The sequence below is a fragment of the Nasonia vitripennis genome, chromosome 5, assembly GCF_009193385.2.
Source record: "Nasonia vitripennis strain AsymCx chromosome 5, Nvit_psr_1.1, whole genome shotgun sequence".
Taxonomy (NCBI): Eukaryota; Metazoa; Arthropoda; class Insecta; order Hymenoptera; family Pteromalidae; genus Nasonia; species Nasonia vitripennis.
The window spans coordinates 16428550-16448796 of NC_045761.1; the positions used below are offsets into that span (position 1 = coordinate 16428550).

The 20247-nt window shown below is 42.7% G+C and overlaps 1 protein-coding gene and 1 long non-coding RNA gene across 2 annotated transcripts in view; one reads left to right on the forward strand and one right to left on the reverse strand.

Moving 5' to 3' along the window:
• Positions 1-4388: 4388 nt before the first annotated feature.
• LOC116417757 lies at positions 4389-18638 on the reverse strand. The gene is made up of 3 exons (XR_004228019.2): positions 18525-18638; positions 4985-5222; positions 4389-4908 (listed from the first exon to the last, which is right to left on the reverse strand). It is a non-coding gene; the product is annotated as an uncharacterized LOC116417757 (long non-coding RNA).
• The window catches only part of LOC100116518 (diacylglycerol O-acyltransferase 1), an 86270-nt gene continuing 82761 nt past the window's right edge, over positions 16739-20247 (forward strand). The window contains exon 1 of the mRNA XM_001600943.6: positions 16739-18149. Within this exon, the coding sequence (XP_001600993.2) occupies positions 18031-18149 (119 nt within the window). The 5' untranslated portion in view covers positions 16739-18030. The remainder of the gene's footprint in view (positions 18150-20247) is intronic.

The window sequence follows — 20247 nt, forward strand, 5'->3', positions numbered from 1 at the left end:
GTCGCTCCCGCAATTTTCAAGAAAACGATTTTTACATTTTAGCTCTTTAGTTGAAAACCGCTTGATGGAATCGTTCAATCAACAAATAAAATTTTGAAGCATTTGACTACATTGTTTTAGAGATATAAGAAATCAAACAATTTTCAAAAAAAAATTAAAACCTTGATATCTTACGAACCATAGGGGTTTGAAAGCTGTGCAATAAACTTAGCCAAAACACATAAAATATCTACTTTTTCTCGAAATCTCAAGTGCAAAAAACTAATTTTTTTCAGTTTTCGATTTATTACTGAAAAAATAAGTAGTCAAATCACTTGAAATTTTAATGGGGTATAGTTTGACACGTGACCCATTGACATAATTTTTTTCGCGAGGTTATGACGTTTAGTTTCAGAGATATGAATTTAAAAAAAGAATCGCCTTTTTCATTTTATCTGCCGAATAAAGCGGTCAATCCCGAGAACCACACGAGGAAAAGTAGATAATTTTATTTTCTTTCAAATATTTCAAGTTTTTCCCGAATTCAGAATCCAAAAATATATATGCATGTCAAATTTTATTGATATTGAGGACGTAGTTACAGAAATATTACGGTATACACACACTCACACACACACACACATCCACACACACCCACATCCATACGGACATTTTCCAAATACACTTGATTTGAACTTCTAACAGACTAAAAAGTATTTTCTAGAAGTTTTAAAGAAACTCAAAATTGTACTATTACAAAGTTTGCTCTAGGAGGAAGCAAAAAAGTTGGTTTTCTATGTCGTACGATTATGGGAGTAAAAAGGCTTTAATTAAGTTGAACATTTGGTCGCGTTGGTTAGGTTCTTTTTGCAGCTTTTAAAACCGTTTAGTTTAAAAGATATTAGGATTCAAATTTTTTGTCTCTCACCCTGTATACGCGCGCTGTACAACTGAAAATTACTATTTTTGTTGGAAGAAACTACGTGCCAAAGAATTGGCAGCGGTTTTTTAGAAACTTAAACGGACGCCTGACCAATTCAACCTGTTGTACTTACGGACTCCTGGAGCGAGACAATTAGCCATATTAGGGGAAAAGAAGAATTTTATCTATTAAACAAAACAATCATGTCAGCCGAAGGAACATCAGGCAGAATAAAACGTCACGGCGTTATGCCAGTTTTACGTGACTATCAGTTGTAATATCAGGTGTAGTAGTAGATATAGCTCTCAAGCCGTTATTAATCTTTCCGTCTTACGTATAGCGAGTCGCAACTTTATCCGGGAACACGCATCCGAAGCGGCCACACGTCGTAAAACAAGGAAAGAAACTAATTCCCCCTGCAATACACACGCGCACGCGGACGGGATTAATGTCGCGTGTCTGGGATGGACTACCACTGTATCTATAGCGTTACAGGTTCTTCTTCCTGCAGACTTTTTTCCGTTTCACGTGCCCCGCGGTCGTTAGAATAAAGCGTGAAAACGTCCTGCGCGCTCGCTCGCGTATTATAAGCGGCGGCATTTCACGGCTGCGCGCGATATCCTCGCCCGGTATTTATAGGCACGATGAGACACAAAAGTCCGCCAAGAAGAAGAAGAGGAATAACAAAAAGAAAGAGTTGATGCAAAAGTCTTGACTTATACTCGCCGGCAGAAAGCCAGGCTTTACGAGCGATCGTGAAACGCTGTTTCGTGCTTTGTGATATAAATGACGGAAGAATAATGCACGCCGCGCGCGAGAGCCAAGTTCGAGACGCTCGGGGAGCTCTCTCTCTCTCTCTCTCTCTCTCTCTCTCTCTCTCTCTCTCTCTCTCTCTCGTTCTCGGCTTTTATCGTGCTCTGCAGCTGGATTATCTTTCTTCGTGAGGGGTGGCGAGGTGCCGAGTTCTTATTCCTCTTCTTTTTTATGATTCTTTTTAATTAGACTGTAAATTCAAATGTCCCGCGCTGCTGTATTACGACGGGGACGAACTGCAGACGTCCCGGCTCGCGAGATTAACTGTCCTCCGCGATTGGTTTCTCAAAACTAATCTTCCTGCCCTTGCACGGATATACACAGAAAGAATACTGTGGATCTATAGATATAGATGAGAAGCGATAGCAGGGAGAAGCCGTTTGGAGAGAAGTATAAATCACTGCGAGAAATCGGCCCACTTGTCCCCTTAGAAAAGATTGTGGCGAAGAAGCAAAGTTAATTTAGATCGCGAGAGTTAGCCCGCGCGACTTTCAGGCTGCTGTAGCAGCAGCAGCTGTAGAGCTTCTGCGAATAAAGTATGAAATTTCTGTACATGAAATTCATGAAAGTGGCCCCTCGAGCGCGTGGGCAATCGCCGGCTCGCTTCTTCGCTCGGAAACTTGCCTCGAGTAGTGCAACTCCCGGCAGTCCTCCTTTTCCGAAGCCGGCGTCCGGCGATCGGCAAAGTTTAAAGTCCGAGAACGAGACTGGAAAAACTTTGGCAATATTGGTTCGATCCCGTCGTCGTCGCCGAGCGGCGTCCTGCAACGAGGACGTCGCTCTCCATCCCTCTCCCTCTGGCAGAATAGCCGGAAAAGCCAACCGCGCCACGCGAATTATTGGCCCTGTGCGCATCTCTCTCTCTCTCTCTCTCTCTCTCTCTCTCTCTCTCTCTCTCTCTCTCTCCTTCTCTCTCTCTCTTGCTGCACCTAAAACACTCAAGAGGGAAAGAGAAAAAGGAGAGATCCAGTGGGGTGGAATTGCGGCGGCGGCTCCGGATTCGTATTCCGGATACGCGTGGACGTTCTTCATTGAATTCGAGAGGGAGAGAGCGCGAGTGCAAGTCTGCTGGTCTTTGTTTTCCACTAGGGCGGATTCGGTAACGATGATTGCGAGCATTTCGAAAGTATAGTATATAGTAGGAGAAGATACGCCAGTGCTGCGGGACTGCGCGACATATGTCGGGGGAGAAGACGTCTTGTGGCACTTTTCGAGTTTTCTCGATTGCAGCCACTGATGTATACGAATAAAAAGACGTGATGATTCCGACGCAGTCTGTGCAGTAGATTGCGCTTCGAAATAATTGCAACAATCAGAGTGCGCTCTGGTACGTGGCTAGAAAAGAAAAATAGTTTTCCACGTGCATTGAATACGCATTAAAAGCCCGCGGGCAAGAAAATCGAATTTAAACAGAGTTACGGGCACGTTCATCAACCGATAATCAAGGAAATTGGTTTACACGCCGAAGCGCGCGCAAAAGCTCAATTTCCATGGTATGCGCGCTCGGTCAGGTAAAAATTACGCGGCTGAAAAACGAGAGAGAGAGAGAGAGAGAGAGAGAGAGAGAGAGAGAGAGAGCAGCCTGTAGACATTTCTTTGTGTTTGCTCAACGAGCTAGTTTTACCATAAAATTAATTAAAGTCCCCGAGAGACTCGCGAGGCAACCAGAGTAGGAGGCGATATTTTAAAAGGGATGAAATCCTGTCGATACAATGGCCGGCGATGCGACGTCCCCTAACTCTGCGGTGCGTCTGTCTCCTTGGGACCGCTAAATAAATTAACGCACGGATCCCGCCCAGACGCAATCCCGCCGGACGCGAGCGTCGCTCTACTCCGACTTTTTTGCTGCTATACTGCGCTGCCTTTTCGCTGCCTCTCTTTCAAACGAAACGCGCTGCTCTGCCTTTCCCGGCTATTTTACCGTTATTTTTCGCCATGTGTAAGCTCTGTCTGTCTCTCTCTCTCTCTCTCCCTCTCTCTCTCTCTCTCTCTCTCTCTCTCTCTCTCTCTCTCTCTCTCTCTCCTTGTGAAAGCGTGCCAACAGAAAACGACGAGTTTTCTACATTTGATGTATTAAAGCCCAGATAATATCGATGTTGCGACACAAAAGAATAATTGTACGTCGAGTGCGTGCATGGTTGCAACCGAAGGTGGTCTGGCTGGTTTATCTTTTTTTGGTTCTAACTTCGTTGGCTTTTCCGCGATGTGTGAATGCTGTGAAATGTTAAACTTTGTTTATCTTTATGTAAGATTAAAGGGCGAAAAGTTCTCACTTTAGACAACTCTCGTTAGGCATGAATAAACGTGTCATTGTTGTGCTATAAAGCATAATGTGTAGATGACCTATGAGGCTGCTGATAAAGTTGGCCAATGGTTCGTTAGTGTCCACACATTTCCCCCATGTTCAGGATGGTGCATAGAATGCATTTGTATTGTTATTTTTGTAAAACTGCGATTTTCGCGTTTTTCGTACCTACAAGCGGGCGTCGAGTACCAGTTTTTTTACCGGTCGGAAAAAAATGGAATCAAGCAATAGATTTGTCAATACTTAGAAGCACCATATATGTATCCGGCATTACATATTTATAAAATATGTGGCTGTCTCCGGGACAGCCGCTAGAAATGGAAAATGGAATAGGAATTTTTTTTTAATAGGTAAAATAATAAAAATATGTTTATTGTTATTTGTATAGAAATTTATTTTGTACAAACTATATTTACAGCTTCATTTATCGTACAGTAGAATCACAGGCATGTTCATTTTTTGATTCAACAAAAGAAGCAATTAGTTTATGGTAACTAAAATATGATACGAATGTTTTTAAATCTATCTTATATAAAAATCTCGAAAATATTACATCTAATGTTGTGCTGTACTCAGTAGTTGATCGTTACGAATCATTATTCATTTCTAACTTAAATTTATCTTTGCGAAATGTAATTAATAGTTGTACACTTTCGTCGGCAAAGTTAACATTGAAATTTCCTGCTAAAATCAGTAGCATTTCATGGTCATCTCGAGCTCCCACCTCAGTGTATGCAAGTAGTGATCTATGGATAAATTAAATCATATCTGTAATGATCCGACATGATACATATTTGATCATCTTCTAAAATGCAGTGAGCCGAGCATATTTCAGCTATTTCTGACTAGTTTTTTTCGTTGTCGATATTCTCTGCAGCGTTCAGCATTACTGTTTTCGAAAAATCATGAAAGATATTATTAAAAATGTATGTCACTATGGTACTGAATGAGTATGAATAAATTACCGTTTTGATATTTCGGTGGCACTTGCACTTGCTTGAGAAGATTTTTTTTGTATTTGGTATTCCTTCGAGCGTTGAGCATCTGTTTTGCGATTGACTGAAATACTCGTTTCTGGAGCGTCATTTGTTTCAGTGTCGATATTATCTGCAGTTTTCAGCGTTACTGCGTATAGCGCCACTTTTGCAATTTACGGTAGTACTTGATTGAGTAGCATCTTTTTTGCGTTGTCGATATTCTTTGCTGCGTTCAACAGGAGTTATAGCTGTAGTTTTAATTTTTTTGGTGGAAACTGTGCTTTTAAGTGTATTTTTTCTTCCGTTATCGTTGGGAGAAAGAGATAGATATATAAGAAGTAAGGTTAGTGGGGAGACGCACGTGTTATCCCTGTTGAAAATATATACCTGGATATCCAGGTGAATTTTCCATATGGATATCTATATGGATTCATGTGGATTCCATATGGATTCCATGTGGATATTCCATATGGATATAGTTTTTTAAAAAAGTCAAGACAGTTAAACATTTTTTATGCGCCTGTTATGTATAGTTCATCTAACCATTAATGGAAGTACCATCCGGATGATAACACCTAAACTGTGATTTTGAGCTCCAAAATTTTCACTTTTTAATTATTTTAAAGACATTTTTTGTAATGCTAAAAAAATTAAGATTTTCGAGCTCACAATCCCAGTTTAGGTGTTATCATCCGGATGGTACTTCCATTAATGGTTAGATGAACTATACATAACAGGCGCATACAAAATTTTTAACTGTCTTAACTTTTTAAAAAACTAGATGGATATCCATGTGGATATCCATATGGACTGTTGATTTATAAATCTGACGACTAAAACTATTGTACAAAGTTCAGCGCCACCGCTCTAGTTGAGTGCCTTGCCTTGGTTCTCTTTGAATAATCCATACATGGTCCAGTTTAATGCGGATCGCGAAATGGCGAGTCTAGTACCCTGGGCCGATCGCCATTCTATTAAATGTCTTCTATTAAATATCTTCTATTGAATGCTTTCTATTAAGTGCGTTATAGTGTAAATAATCTATTACAATGCCGCTACCCTAAGTGGGTCTTGGGCGTTGTCGTCCAGATCGGACGGGTGGGTGCCTATCACCATTACACAGCGCGTCCTTAGGTTGCGGATAGAGGAACAGCCCCTAAGAAAGAGGTTAGCTGCGAATAAATTGAATAAGCAGCCGCGGACAGCTGATAGGAACAGGCGTGGATGTGATGAGCCCACACTGTCGAACGCATTCATCTAGAAACACTACGCAAGCACCACCACAACAACAACACTTCACATTAACTCTTATCTCTCAATCTATCTCTTTCATCACACATTACAAACTGGGCAAAAATCCTGCTGCCGAGGAGGATGCGGGAGCGATGACAACTGCCCCGAAAGGGGATGTGTAGAATGATTCGTCACCTGGTCTTACGCGGTAACGATGCCAGCGAAGGCGCGCTGCCTTGCAGGGGGGCGTTAGGATGCGAGAATGAAACCGTAGTGTGTCTGACGACGAATTGACACTGTCCTCGTCAAAGTCGGAAAGCTCTCATACTTAGTTCTAGAGAGGTATGGGGGTTATCGCCTCTAGAACGGTGGACTCACCTGCGATCGGAACAGGATCCGAAGCGCGCGGGTTTAACATAACATCATGGCTCAAAAAAATCAAATCCGAACCAAAAGGGACTTAAGGGTCGGAACTTGGAATGTTCGCAGTCTATACAGCGCAGGTGCGTTTAAAGAACTCGTAAAGGAAGCTGATAGGTACAATCAAGATTTGGTAGCAATACAGGAATCGCGGTGGCCAGATGGCGGAGTACTAGCATCGGGTAACTTCACGTACCTGTATGGGGCCGGGAGTGGGGGATCTCTAGGCACCGGATTTCTCGTAAGCAAAAGCATCATACATTCGGTTAAAAGTTTCAAATCTGTCAATGATAGGCTCTCGTACATCATTATCGAAGGGGAATGGTATAGATATACATTATTAATGTACACTGTCCTACGGAGGACAAAGAAGAAGAAGCTAAGGATCTCTATTACGAAACTTTAGAGCAGGTAATCGACCAGTTCGCGTCTTACGACACAAGAATAGTATTAGGCGATTTCAATGCTAAAATAGGTAGGGAGGAAATGTTTAGGCCTACTATAGGTAAGGAAAGCCTGCACGAAGCCAGCAATGATAACGGTATTAGGGTCATAAATTTCGCGGCGGCAAAAGATCTTATAATCAAAACTACGTGTTTTAAGCACAAGAACATACACAAGGCAACGTGGACATCGCCGGACGGGGCCACACAGAACCAAATTGATCATTTCCTCATTGAAAAAAGACGTCATACTAATGTTCTTGACGTAAGGGCTTACAGAGGGGCAGATAGCGACTCGGACCACTTCCTAGTAGTAGCCAAATTAAGAGCTAGACTAGTAGCGAATCAAAATAGTAAGCGAGCAAACAAGGTAGAAAGCTTCGATATTGAGAAACTACGAGATAGAACAGAGCGAATTAGGTACCAGATAGAAATTAATAACAGGTTTCAGGCACTTGAAGAAGCAAACACATCGCCGGAGGGGAATGACGAACCGAATAGCTTATGGGGGGACATCGAAAAAACGGTAAAAGAGGCCGCGAACAAAGTACTGGGTAAAAAGAAAAAGCCAAAGAGCAAACCATGGTTTGACGAAGAGTGCGAACTCTGGTTTGAAAGGCGCAAAAAGGCTCAATTAGATAGCTTACAAAATAGAAGCGATAGGACCGTAGAAGAGTATTCTAATGTAAGGAAACGGACGAGCGCGATCTACAGAAATAAGAAGCGGGAGTATCAAAAGAATCTTATTAGGAGAATAGAAACTAACAGTAAGGAAAATAACCCCCGCGAAATGTACAGAGGGATTAACGCCATCAGAAAGGGTTTTAGGAGTAGAGCGCAATTGATGAAGGACGAAAACGGGGACCTTGTAACAAATGACAACGAATTACTGTCGCTGTGGAAAAATTATTTCGATAAATTATTAAACGTGCACGAAAATAGCGAAGAATTAGGGGACGGAATTCACACTGCTGAACCCCACGTGGAGGAACCGAGCTACCAAGAAGTAGAGGCCGCGATTAAAAAAACTAAAAAAACAACAAAGCCGCGGGAAATGACTCTATACCAGCTGAGTTGCTCAAATATGGGGGCGTCGAGCTCACTTTCAAAATCTATAAACTAGTATGTGCCATCTGGAAAAATGAAACAATACCCGAAAATTGGAAGGAATCTATCATTATACCGATTTTTAAAAAGGGGGATAAGACAGACTGCAATAACTATAGGGGTATTTCACTTTTAGCAACGTGCTACAAAGTTCTGTCAAACGTAATACAAGCTAGACTCACTCCATCCGCGGAAGATATAGTAGGAGATTATCAGTGCGAATTTCGGCGCAACAGATCGACGAGCGATCAAATGTTTACCATAAGACAGTTGTTAGAGAAAAAGTGGGAATTTTGCGAAACCATAGACCAACTATTTATAGATTTTAAAAAAGCGTACGACTCTATTAAGCGAAGCACAATGTATCAAATTCTAGTACTTCTCGGTGTACCGAAAAAACTCGTGAGATTAATTCAAATATGTCTGAACGGAAGCACGGGAAAGGTCCGAGTAGGCGGTAATGTATCAGAACCCTTCATGATACGCGATGGTTTAAAACAAGGGGATGGGCTCTCTACGGTGCTGTTCAACTTAACGCTAGAGTATGCCGTTAGAAAAATGCAGGTTAGCCAGCTGGGCGCAACGCTTAATGGAACAACGCAGATACTAGGCTACGCAGATGATTTGGATATACTGGGGGATTGTAGGGAAACGGTAGCAAGAAACGCGGAAATCCTCATAAAAGCGGTGGAGTATACAGGGTTAGAAGTGAGTGAATCAAAAACAAAGTACATGATTGTGGATAAGCTAGGCATCTGCAGAGGGGAGGAAGATCTCAGAGTTGGGAATTTTACTTTTGAAAAGGTTAGCGAATTCAGGTATCTGGGTACGACCATAAATGATAGAAACGAGATTAATGTCGAAATAAATAGGAGACTCCATTCGGGTAATGCTTGCTTCTACGCCGTGAGTAAATTACTTAAGTCGAGGCTGTTGTCTAAAAACGTTAAAATAAGAATATACAGGACAATAATACTGCCGGTGGTTCTGTACGGGTGCGAAACGTGGGCTCTCACTAAGCAGGCGGACAACCGTTTTAGGGTATTTGAAAATAAAGTCTTGCAAAAAATATACGGGCCGCAGAAAGATGAGGAAACCGGGGAATGGAGGAGACTACACAATGATGAGTTACACAATCTGTACGCGTCACCAAATATTAACAGAATAATAAAATCGCGCAGATTGGGATGGGCAGGGCACGTAGCGAGAATGGGAGACGACCGTACGGCAGCGCGTGTCATGAAGGGCAGGCCGATGGTAACGCGACCTCTAGGTAGATCTAGACGTAGATGGAAGGACAACGTAAAAGCGGATCTAGTAGAAATAGGACGGGTGGGTGTCGATCGGAGAGGTGCATCTTGGGTGGGTTGACACAAGATAGGGCAGCGTGGAAGACTTGCGTAGATGAGGCGATGAACTTTCGAGTTCCAAATGCCATGTAAAAAAAAAATAGTGTAAATAATACCAACTCTAGAGTGACATAAATTAATAGATGAATAAATAAATATTATCAATTATACATTAATGCAGTTTATTTTGTAATGCCGTAAAGAGTTTTTCGGAAGCTAGCTATCGCAGATTTCACATTTTACTATATCTGTTCTTTCCTCTAGCCGGTTTCTTAGCGGAATTTTTTCCCCGCGTGTTTCGTTGAAATCTGCTAAACCTTTGTTTCTTAATTTCCCAATTGCTTTGCGGCCTTGTTCGGATCCTTTCGGCATTTTGCATATTGGTGCTATATCCTTGTGTTTATTATGTTTCTTTACTAGGTGCTTGGCGTATTGCACAACTTTCAAGTTTTTGCAATATACAATAGCCACCATTTGTTTTTCATGATTTCAACATCTCAAAATTTAAAAAACAAAATTATGAATATTCAGTGCCTTAAAGACAATGGACGAAATTTTCTATTTTTGTGTGAATTGAGAGGAATGATTTTATGCATCCAGCAAATGAGTAAAAAAACCAGCAGAGGAGGGAGCAGAGCTGATATGAAAGAGAGTCCGAGCTTGGATGAGAAATAATAGTGACGTAAAAGCAAGTGTTATTCAGATGATTATTAATTGACTAACAAATTCATTTGAAGTTGACCAAGAAAAAATTAGTAAACAATTTTGATTCCATCGTTATCTAGTACAAATAGTTAATTTATAATATACAATAATTAATGACGAGGAAACGATAGCGTATAATTGGATTTTCTATTATTCTTTACAACATTCTTGAAAATTAAATATTTTACAATATTTAGTTTTATAATTTATAAATCAACCTACTAAAAAATAATAGCTCTCTGGATAAATATTCAGAAATATTACGTAGAATCAAACAAAGCCAGCAGGAAAGATTCAGAAACTTCGACACTTAACCTGCAGACGAAGCAACTCTAAGCCAAAACAAACAGCCGACGCTGCAGCTTAGCCGCTGACCATAGGGTAGGCCCATAAGGCCTAATGAGCAAGAGAGAGAGAGAGGCTAAGCTGAAGTGTGACGAGAGGAGAGGTAACCACCCTGCGTGGGAGAAAGCTGTGACGCTTTCTCTCTGGCGATGCCTCCACCGAATCTTTATTCCAGTGTGTATCGGCAATTAGTACAGATGCCGAGATTTCTTAAAGTAAATTATATCTCTCAAAGTATTTTGTAGTTTTTGAGTTCAATAAAAAGTCAGCTAATATCACTTCTGCTGTCAATTATCAGGGATTTTGATTTGTTTTTCCAAAAACCGATTCGATTAAAAGAGTTTGCCAGTCACAAAAATCACGAGAGGGATTTCATCATAAGGAGTTTTGGAAAATCGTTTTGGATATCTTAATTTCGCATTTTTAGTTATTTCTGATGTCACCAGCTGCTATTATTCTCATTTCCAAAATACAACGAGTAAGTACAATTCATTATTAATTATCCAACCAAACATTTGCGCCTGGACAGTCAGTGAAACACGCTGACCTCAGCCGTACGGGAGAGTTGGGGAGCAGGGTCTCATTTTAATAATTTGCAAGTTTACGATTAAAATCAGATTTAGCTATAACACTATTTTTAATTTACAATACTTAAACCGTATATAGGGAATTCTACGTAAAAAATGCTCTTTTCTGGTTGCAGAAACCGAAAAAGAAAAATGTTTGGCCACGCGCCCGCAATTTTTTTTTTCTTATTGTACATGTTTAAAACAATGCAAAACCACGTTTCAACACCGATAAAGTACCTTGTGACACTGTTTTCTAGGCCGCTCAAATTCGTTGAAAAATAGCCATTGTTCAACGGCATGTATCTAATGCATATAAGAGCACAAACCAGAAAATATATTACGGTAGAATGAAAGAACGGGAAAAGAGCTTCAAGTAAAAAAAAATTGTTGAAAATGCTTGATTTGCTCAAAAGTTACGCACAATTGAAAATGCGGAATAATAATGAAAAAAGAAACAAATTTTTTGATTCCGAAAAATCCTGCAATTTTCCGCATTTTTAATTTTGCATAACTTTTGATCAAATCAAGCATTTTCAATGCAGTTTTTTTTTCTAATTAAAGCTCTTTCCCTGTCCTTTCATTCTACCGATATACATTTTTTGTTTGCGCCCTTATGCATTAGGTACATGCCGTTGAACAATGGCTATTTTTCAACGAATTTGTGGGGCCTAGAAAACAGTGTCACAAGGTACTTTATCGGTGTTGAAACGTGGTTTTGCATTGTTTTAAACATGTACAATAAGAAAAAAAAAATTGCGGGCGCGCGTGCCCCAACATTTTTCTTTTTCGGTTTCTGCAACAGAAAAGAGCATTTTTCTCGTAGAGTTTCCCATATAGTGTGCGATTTACATAAATTACGTGCGGCTTCTAAGTTAATTTCGAATACATTACAATGCCAAAGTTTTTCACTTCGATAACAAAAGGAACGCATATGCATTTCTCAAAAAATAAACCGGGTGTGTCTGACGACGAGTTGACTGAGTCCTCGTCAGAGTCGGAAAGCTTTCATACTTAGTTTTAGGAAGGTATATGAGGGTTATCATCCTTAGACGCTAGACTCATGCATATGTATTGTACCAAGTAAACGCCAACATTTTGATTTTGTAGCCAATCACGTTAATTTTGTATGCGTGGTCCAAATGGCACTATGTTTGAATATGACTAAACTTTAAATTAAATATTCAAAATATAGTAGAAACGCACGTTAAATGAATAAAATTTCACTACAAATCACTTTACTTAGCTGTCATCTACAAAGGGAAATAAAATCAATAGTGATTTCAATATCATGCCTGTTTCCTATTCTGGTCTTCGAGGACATTTAATTGTTTGTCTCAGTAAGAGGTCAATTTCTGAGTAGTGTATTAGTGTATTACCTAAGAATTTACATTGATTTGTAGAATCGCGTTTAGAATATTTCATAAATTGAATGATTTACGAATAAAACCCAGAGCTACTGCAAGACTTTTTTTCGAAAATTCAAGCATTTCTCTATAGCAAGCTCGTTGCAAGCCGAGGGTTGTAAAAGGGATCGCATCACGTATATCGGTCATCCGGGAGTGCGATCGTGCTTGCCTTGCTCCTCTCCAGGTATATGAAAATCCCATCGCGATTTTTGATAAAGCCGACGCGCGGCAGGAGGAAAAGGTATAGTTCGACGATAGGCCGAGCTCGTTGCATGCCTATTACGCTGGAGGAAGTTTAGTGGCCTCGGATCGTAAAGCCCATCGAACATCGTCGATAACGCGCGCAAGCGTCGCATCGTTAATAAAAGCAGCGGTTTAACGACCGGACCCTGCGTCGCTAGGGTGATGTCGCGCGTGCGAACTTTACTCGTTTTACCCTAGCCGAGTGTGTTTTATTAGACTTTGCTTTCCATCTTCCGTCCGTGACTGCTATACGCCTATTTTTCCACGTTGAGGTATATAACGATGATGGAAAGCTACCTCAAAGAGCTATGCATAAAATTGGTTTAAGAAAAATTAATGGGGGCTTGCGACTTGTAAGCGAGGAACAATTCATTAGCAGGGCCTCCGTGGATTTATCGTGGCAAACACGCTGCAGCTAGTACATCACGAAATTCGCCCGTTATAAACTGGCATGTAATATCCTGCTCGCGCCCTCTAATACAAGTATCAAGTTTTAGTGTGGCACTGCTGTAGCAGCCGCGCGCGCGCGCGCGCCCCTGTTTCTCTCGGCAGCAGCCTCGGGCGAGTTTCAGCTGTCGATACTTTGCTGTCTCTGGCGCTAAATGAAACGCGCCGAATCAAGGACGCCGAAGCCGCCGCTGTGGTGTTTGTGTGTGCAACGGCAGAAATCCTTTGAACGAGATAAATCACGAACGACGCGCTTACGTGCTGCAGCGGAGTTGGGCTTTGCCCCGTGCGACGTATCGGCTCTCTCTCTCTCTCTCTCTCTCTCTGTCGGGCTCTGTGTGCATATATGAATATATGTGTGTTTGAGTTGGAAATGAAAGCGAAAATTGCCGGCTGCGCTGGGGAGTATACGCTGCAAAGGGAGTCCTTTTTCTGACTGTCGTGATGAGCGCATTTTTGTCTTTTCGGATGAAATATTGATAAGCTACGATTAATTTGGCCGTCGCCGACGCTGAAACATAAACATTTTTGGATTTTCAAATTTTGTATTCCTCTTTTATTTGACGTTTTTGTTGGCAAAGTAATTTATGAGAACACGTGTTGATTTACCACATGTATTTTTGTGATATTTTGACTAGCAAAATTTGAACACATGCATGAAAACACGCATGTTTACGAAGATGAGTATCATATGCTCACGTGACAAACGCTTGTAATTTTTGAAAGAGCAAAAGTGTAGCATTTTAAGTGCAATACTCATTCCAATATAATTGTTTATAGCAAATTAACAATGGATGGGTCTAATAAAAGTAATTATTGTACTGTATTTCACTTCTGATGGAAGCATCAAACCTGCTGGTTTCATCTTTCGAGAATAGTCTATATTATAGACCTCCAAGTTTTCCGTGCCCTCATTTTTCATTATTTTCATTTTTAAGCAAACATATTTATTTACTTCCCGAATAGAAATAAACATCGTACGTTTTAGCTACATTACAGTACGCTGCTGTAGATTTTTGTATCAGCTTCCTTTACGAGTTCTTTAAACGCACCTGCTCTGTATAGACTGCGAACATTCCAAGTTCCGACCCTTAAGTCCCTTTTGGTTCGGATTTGATTTTTTTGAGCCATGATGTTATGTTAAACCCGCGCGCTTCGGATCCTGTTCCGATCGCAGGTGAGTCCACCGTTCTAGAGGTGATAACCCCCATACCTCTCTAGAACTAAGTATGAGAGCTTTCCGACTTTGACGAGGACAGTGTCAATTCGTCGTCAGACACACTACGGTTTCATTCTCGCATCCTAACGCCCCCCTGCAAGGCAGCGCGCCTTCGCTGGCATCGTTACCGCGTAAGACCAGGTGACGAATCATTCTACACATCCCCTTTCGGGGCAGTTGTCATCGCTCCCGCATCCTCCTCAGCAGCACGATTTTTGCCCATTTTTGTAATGTGTGATGAAAGAGATAGATTGAGAGATAAGAGTTAATGTGAAGTGTTGTTGTTGTGGTGCTTGCGTAGTGTTTCTAGATGAATGCGTTCGACAGTGTGGGCTCATCACACCCACGCCTGTTCCTATCGGCTGTCCGCGGCTGCTTATTCAATTTATTCGCAGCTAACCTCTTTCTCAGGGGCTGTTCCTCTATCCGCAACCTAAGGACGCGCTGTGTAGTGATGATAGGCACCCACCCGTCCGATCTGGACGACAACGCCCAAGACCCGCTTAGGGTAGCGGCATTGTAACAGAACAACTGGGGGTTGGAAGTTGAAAATTTCAAATTAAGGGCACACCTACCAGACCAACTTTTTTTGGTTCTTTGGGCCGTCTGAAGTGAGAGAATGCGCGCGTGCATAGCCGATCGCTTGCCAAACTTTTTTGCGGGGTAGTATATAAGAGAATTTAAAGTGCCCGGCAAAAAAATAAGTATTTCGTAATCGCGGGAACCCGAGGTTTCACGGGTTCTGGGTGGCCCAAGGAACCTAAAAAAGTTGGTCTGGGAGGTGTGCCCCCAATTTTCAATTTCGTTAACTCAGACCCCCAAAAGTGTCCGATTTTTTCTGGATTTGCACATATGAGTCATTCTACGAAAAGTCCGACACTTTTCTGTCGAACAATTGAGCTCTTGCAATTTTGAGGGCACACGAACTAGACTAAGTTTTTTACATGCGCTTGGGCATACAATATGTAAAAAACATGAGTAGCACTTCGAGATCTTGAATTAAAAAAAAATCGTTGAAAACGACCGACCCTATCAAAAGTGGCGAGCAATTTAGTAAGGGTAAAAATTGTCGAAAATAGGGAAAAATGCCTGAATCACCAGAATTTTCACTTTTTCGACTACTTTTATAGTAAATACTATTTTAAATTGCTTGTAACTTTCGATAGAGACGGTCGTTTTCAACGATTTTTTTTTTAATTCAAGATCTCGGGCTCCGCTGTTCATTAATGCCGAAAAAATAACGATTACTCGGCCAGGTAATTAATTACCCGAGGCGCAATAAAGGCTATTTTTGGTAATTAGTAATTGGCCCGTAACTTTTTGTTGGCATAGGGTTTGGAGGTGGCACTCGTATGTTTTTTATATATTGTCTGCCCAAACGCATGTAAAAACTTGGTCTTGTTCCTGTGCCCTCAAAATTGCAAGAGCTCAATTTTTCGACAGGAAAGTGTCCGACTTTTCGTAGAATGACTCATATAAGGTTTCATCAACATATTTTGAATCATAAGAAAAAGAACCTAGCATTTAAATAATATTCTTCTGAGAGTTGAAAACTGCCTTCTCGGTCTAGGTATCTCATTACATTGCAAAAAATGGAGCTTATAAGTTACTTTTGGACTTTTGAGTGTGCTTAACTTCCGTAGGTGTTTCCTCGTATTCATACTACATATTAAAAGAAGCCTGTTAAAATCCGCACATCAACTCGGCCAAATATTCAATATTCTAATAAGTATCCAACTCCTGATCGAACAACAATGCGACTCGAAAGATCGCGCATCGCTACAATTTCGAAAATTCTTCGACCTCCGCGCGAATTCATCGAGCACCCAAAATCGCTAAAATACTTTTCACCCATATCGATCGACGCGAAAAATCTGCCAGCAGCCTCGGGCTGACCGCGTGACATACGCGCGAGAGGACTCTGCGAAATACGCAGCATCCGCGCGCGAGATTTTTCGTATGGAAAATACCGCGCGTGCTTGCACCTCGCTCGCATGTATCGATAAAAGACATGATCGTTCGCGCAACGAGGCGACGCGACGCCGGCTGCAATTACGCAATGCCGCCGGAGAGATTCGAACTTAATAATACAAAGTTCAGGCTACCAAAGGTCCGCTGGAGATATCTCGCGCACACATAAAGCGTATCCATCGCGTGATCGAGCGCCATTCGCCGCGTCCTTATCTGTCAAACCTGCAGTTCGGCTCGCCGGCAGAAAAACTGGCGCTCAGTCGATCTCGCGCTACTGTCCAGTGTGTGTAATGTACTCCCTCGTCGCGAGACCATTATTGCCCGCTGGTGCATATCGGTATAGTGTATCTGTGTGTGCAGCAGTATAGCATCGCCGCATCACAGGTGCGCGTGCGATCCTGACATTTTGAGAATGTTACGCGAACGGCCGGGAGCGGGAATCCGAGGCTCGTGTTGCCGCGTATGCTATTCCGACTGCGCGATTATGCAATCGCGAGCGTGCCTCTCGACATACCGTTAATTAATCCGACAGCAAGGGGCTACTATACGCGCGCGCGTGTATGTATAGCTTGTGCGCGTATATTGAGATCGATGGGGGGTCGGCGAGATATGCGCGCCATGATCGTTTGCTCTTCGAAGAAACTCGTCTATATATTATCGACTAGAATACTTTGATGAGATTATTTGCGGCTCGCGAGACTGCGCTCGAAGATGACGAGGCTTTAACTGCTACATGCAGTGGTGTGCGGTTATCGACTCGGTTGCGCGGTGTACTTTGGTGCGGTTGTCGCGCGACAGACGAGCGGTTATAATGAAGCGGCTATTAATAAACTTTCAATTTACGCTCCGATGCACGGAATTTTTGTGATAATTTGTGATAATTTGTGACAATTTGTGATAATTCTCGTGGAGATAAGAGTGCCTCGCGTTGCGCTTTTCGATATTGAAGTGTGTATAGGAGTTTGGAAATGCTTGGAAAGAATTATCATCGGGAACGTTAGCTAGACATTCCAGGGAAAGTATTTTAAACAATAATCTACACTAAACTATATTTTCACGTACTTGAGATTGAAACAAGAGTAGCGATTTTGAATAAACTAAGCAACTCGCTATCGTTTGCATATTCATTTTCGCGATCAAAGTACACAATCAAGAACAAGCACCCGCGTAAACAAGCAAATAGCGAAAAGCGCAGCGTGTCCAATATTTTTTGTTGGTTCAAGAAAAACACCATCTATTCCTCTCTCTCGCGCGCGCCGCGCGACGCGTACATAATTCAAAGCCTCATCAATGATCAAGCGCGCCACACGCATACCGAAGCGCCTCCTCGTGTGTGATATTGATATACGTGCCGCGCACACACGTCCGCACTTCGTCTCACTCGCCTCTCGAGTCTCGACTCTCGCGCGCGCTCTCGATGATTCCTAACCTAGAAAGCGCGTGCAGCGCACAGTAGTAGCCGCAACTCCCGGCCGTTCAGTGCCAGCACTCAGCATATACGCACGGGGAGTTGTGTATTGCGCGTGTGTGAATCGGCTCGAGTGTTCGCAGGAAAGACAGAAGAGCCTTCGGCAGAGATGACGGGGAACGAGCACGAGGGCTCGGGAGTTCGGCAGAGGAGGACCAAGAGCGTCACCCGCGCCGAGGAGATTCAGAAGGCCGAGCAGAGAGCACGCAGGTCTCAGCCAGACAAGCCGTAAGTCGTTCGATTTCGCTCGCGTGGAATGTCCGCGTGTTGGTGCCTATAGTCTATGCTACAATGTAAGTGTGTGTGGGTGCTCGCGAGGGCTCTATTGTGCGGACACTGTGTTTCGCTCTCGCGCACGTTTCTTTAGCATTTAGATTGAACTTGACACAAGCGCTCACCGCGACTACTAGTTGCTCGCTGGCTTTTTTTGTCGGTGGCTATACTTGAGCTGGCGTTTATTATCCAGGAAAAAAAGTTGCTTTGAATAATTGATCTTGCGTCGACATCGACTATACGATACTTCAACGTTGAAAATATCGACTGGTTATGGATATCCTTTCTTTCGCTGAATCATCATGGGTAAATACAGTTCTGCAAACTTACTGTACAGTAATGCGTGGCTAATTTGAGTGCTATTGATTCACAAATGCCGCAATTATTCGTGTCCTTAGCATAGATTGTTCGCCTACAGCAGAAGCAAAGCGAAATGTCAGCAGCTGCGCAGCAGAGTGAATTCACAGCCCGCATGTCCGCCTCGTCGGCAAAAACTCCAAAACAGGAGCAAACGATAGCAGTCGACGCGATAAGCCCGAAAAACGTACAGGAAACTGAAAACCCTAACCTCTCAGCCAGTCGATAAAGACACTCTGCTTTTATCGCGGAAACAGAGAGAGAGAGAGAGAGAGAGAGAGAGAGAGAGAGAGAGAGAGAGCAGCTGATGTTGGGCAACAGACCGGCTCGGCCAGTGCTCTCTCACTACCTACTGCGCCGGCGTGTGTTATGGATTCGTTCCCCTTCGCTCCGTCTCCGTCTACTCGCTGCGTAAGCGCGCGCTATTCGAGTGCGTCTATAACCGGGTAACGAGCTTTTAACGATGTCCTGTATGAATTTTTCCAAACGACTCGTTATCAGCTGTAGAGTTCGATCATCGACGGCGCACGTTTCAATTTCGCGGAAAAATGTTATTCATACAGCGCCTGTCGAGATAAGACAGCTGTGCAAAAAGAGTCCAGCTGTCCGAACTCGGTAATAAAGTTTGCTCCATTGCTCCTCGTTAACGCACAGGTTGACGACGGGGTCGAGAACTAATTTAGAACTCGAATTTCGCCCGGGCTTTTTCCCCGCTGTATTCGCGGGAATTAATTCACCGGCGGTTTTCCTATAGACTCTCTCTCTCTCTCTCTCTCTCTCTCTCTCTCGCTCAGCAGATAACCAATTTTCCCAGCTGCTGCGCTGAAATCCGCCGAACAATTTGCGCGCGGCGTTACTCTGTTGCCTCGAAGGCGAATCCGTTTCACAATTTATTCATTGAGAATTTGCCCCGACCGGCTCTCGTGAGTCATCGACGACAAGTTCATTAAGCGCGCGCGATGGCTTTCACAATGGAGAGAGATAGCCGAGGGAGATTAGGAGGAGAACGAGAGCGCGGGATTTTTCTGGACACGCGCGCGGTGTATCGATAATTAGAGCCAATTTCCATGAACGCTGTATAGTGTGCGGTTTAAACGAAAGATGATTAATAGGCCGCGCGTTATCTGGAGTGAATAAAGTGTAGGTACGCGTATATACAACACGCCATCCGATTTCATGCCTTCTCGCTCGACTGGCTTTGGCAATTAAGCCGATAAAGAGATACATACAGGCAGAGCCGAGGGGCGATCGCGCGCGCGAAAGTGCAGCCGATGTAAATATCGGCTATCATTGAAAATATCACACTGCGCGGAGCCGCAGGATCTCGGTCACACGCGCCTGCATCGAAACGCAGAGGGAAATATAATCAACTTTTTCTCTAATCGCGATCGGCTAATGAACGCGAGCGCGCGGAATCGGAATCCAATTATGAGATTGCGAAGGTAATTGAATTATACGCGATCGCGCATATCGGTTCGTTTTCGCTGCAGACGCGATAAATATACTCGCGATATATATATATATATATATATATATATACTATGTGTATAAGCTCTAGTCTTGTGTCTCGTCAATTTATCATGCATATTATACAGCCCAGTTTCGTGCATAATACAGTGAAAATCCGAACGTCTCTTGCGGCTGTGTGCTGCATGTCTGACGCGCGACGGCTTTTTCGGGGCTGATGGACACATTT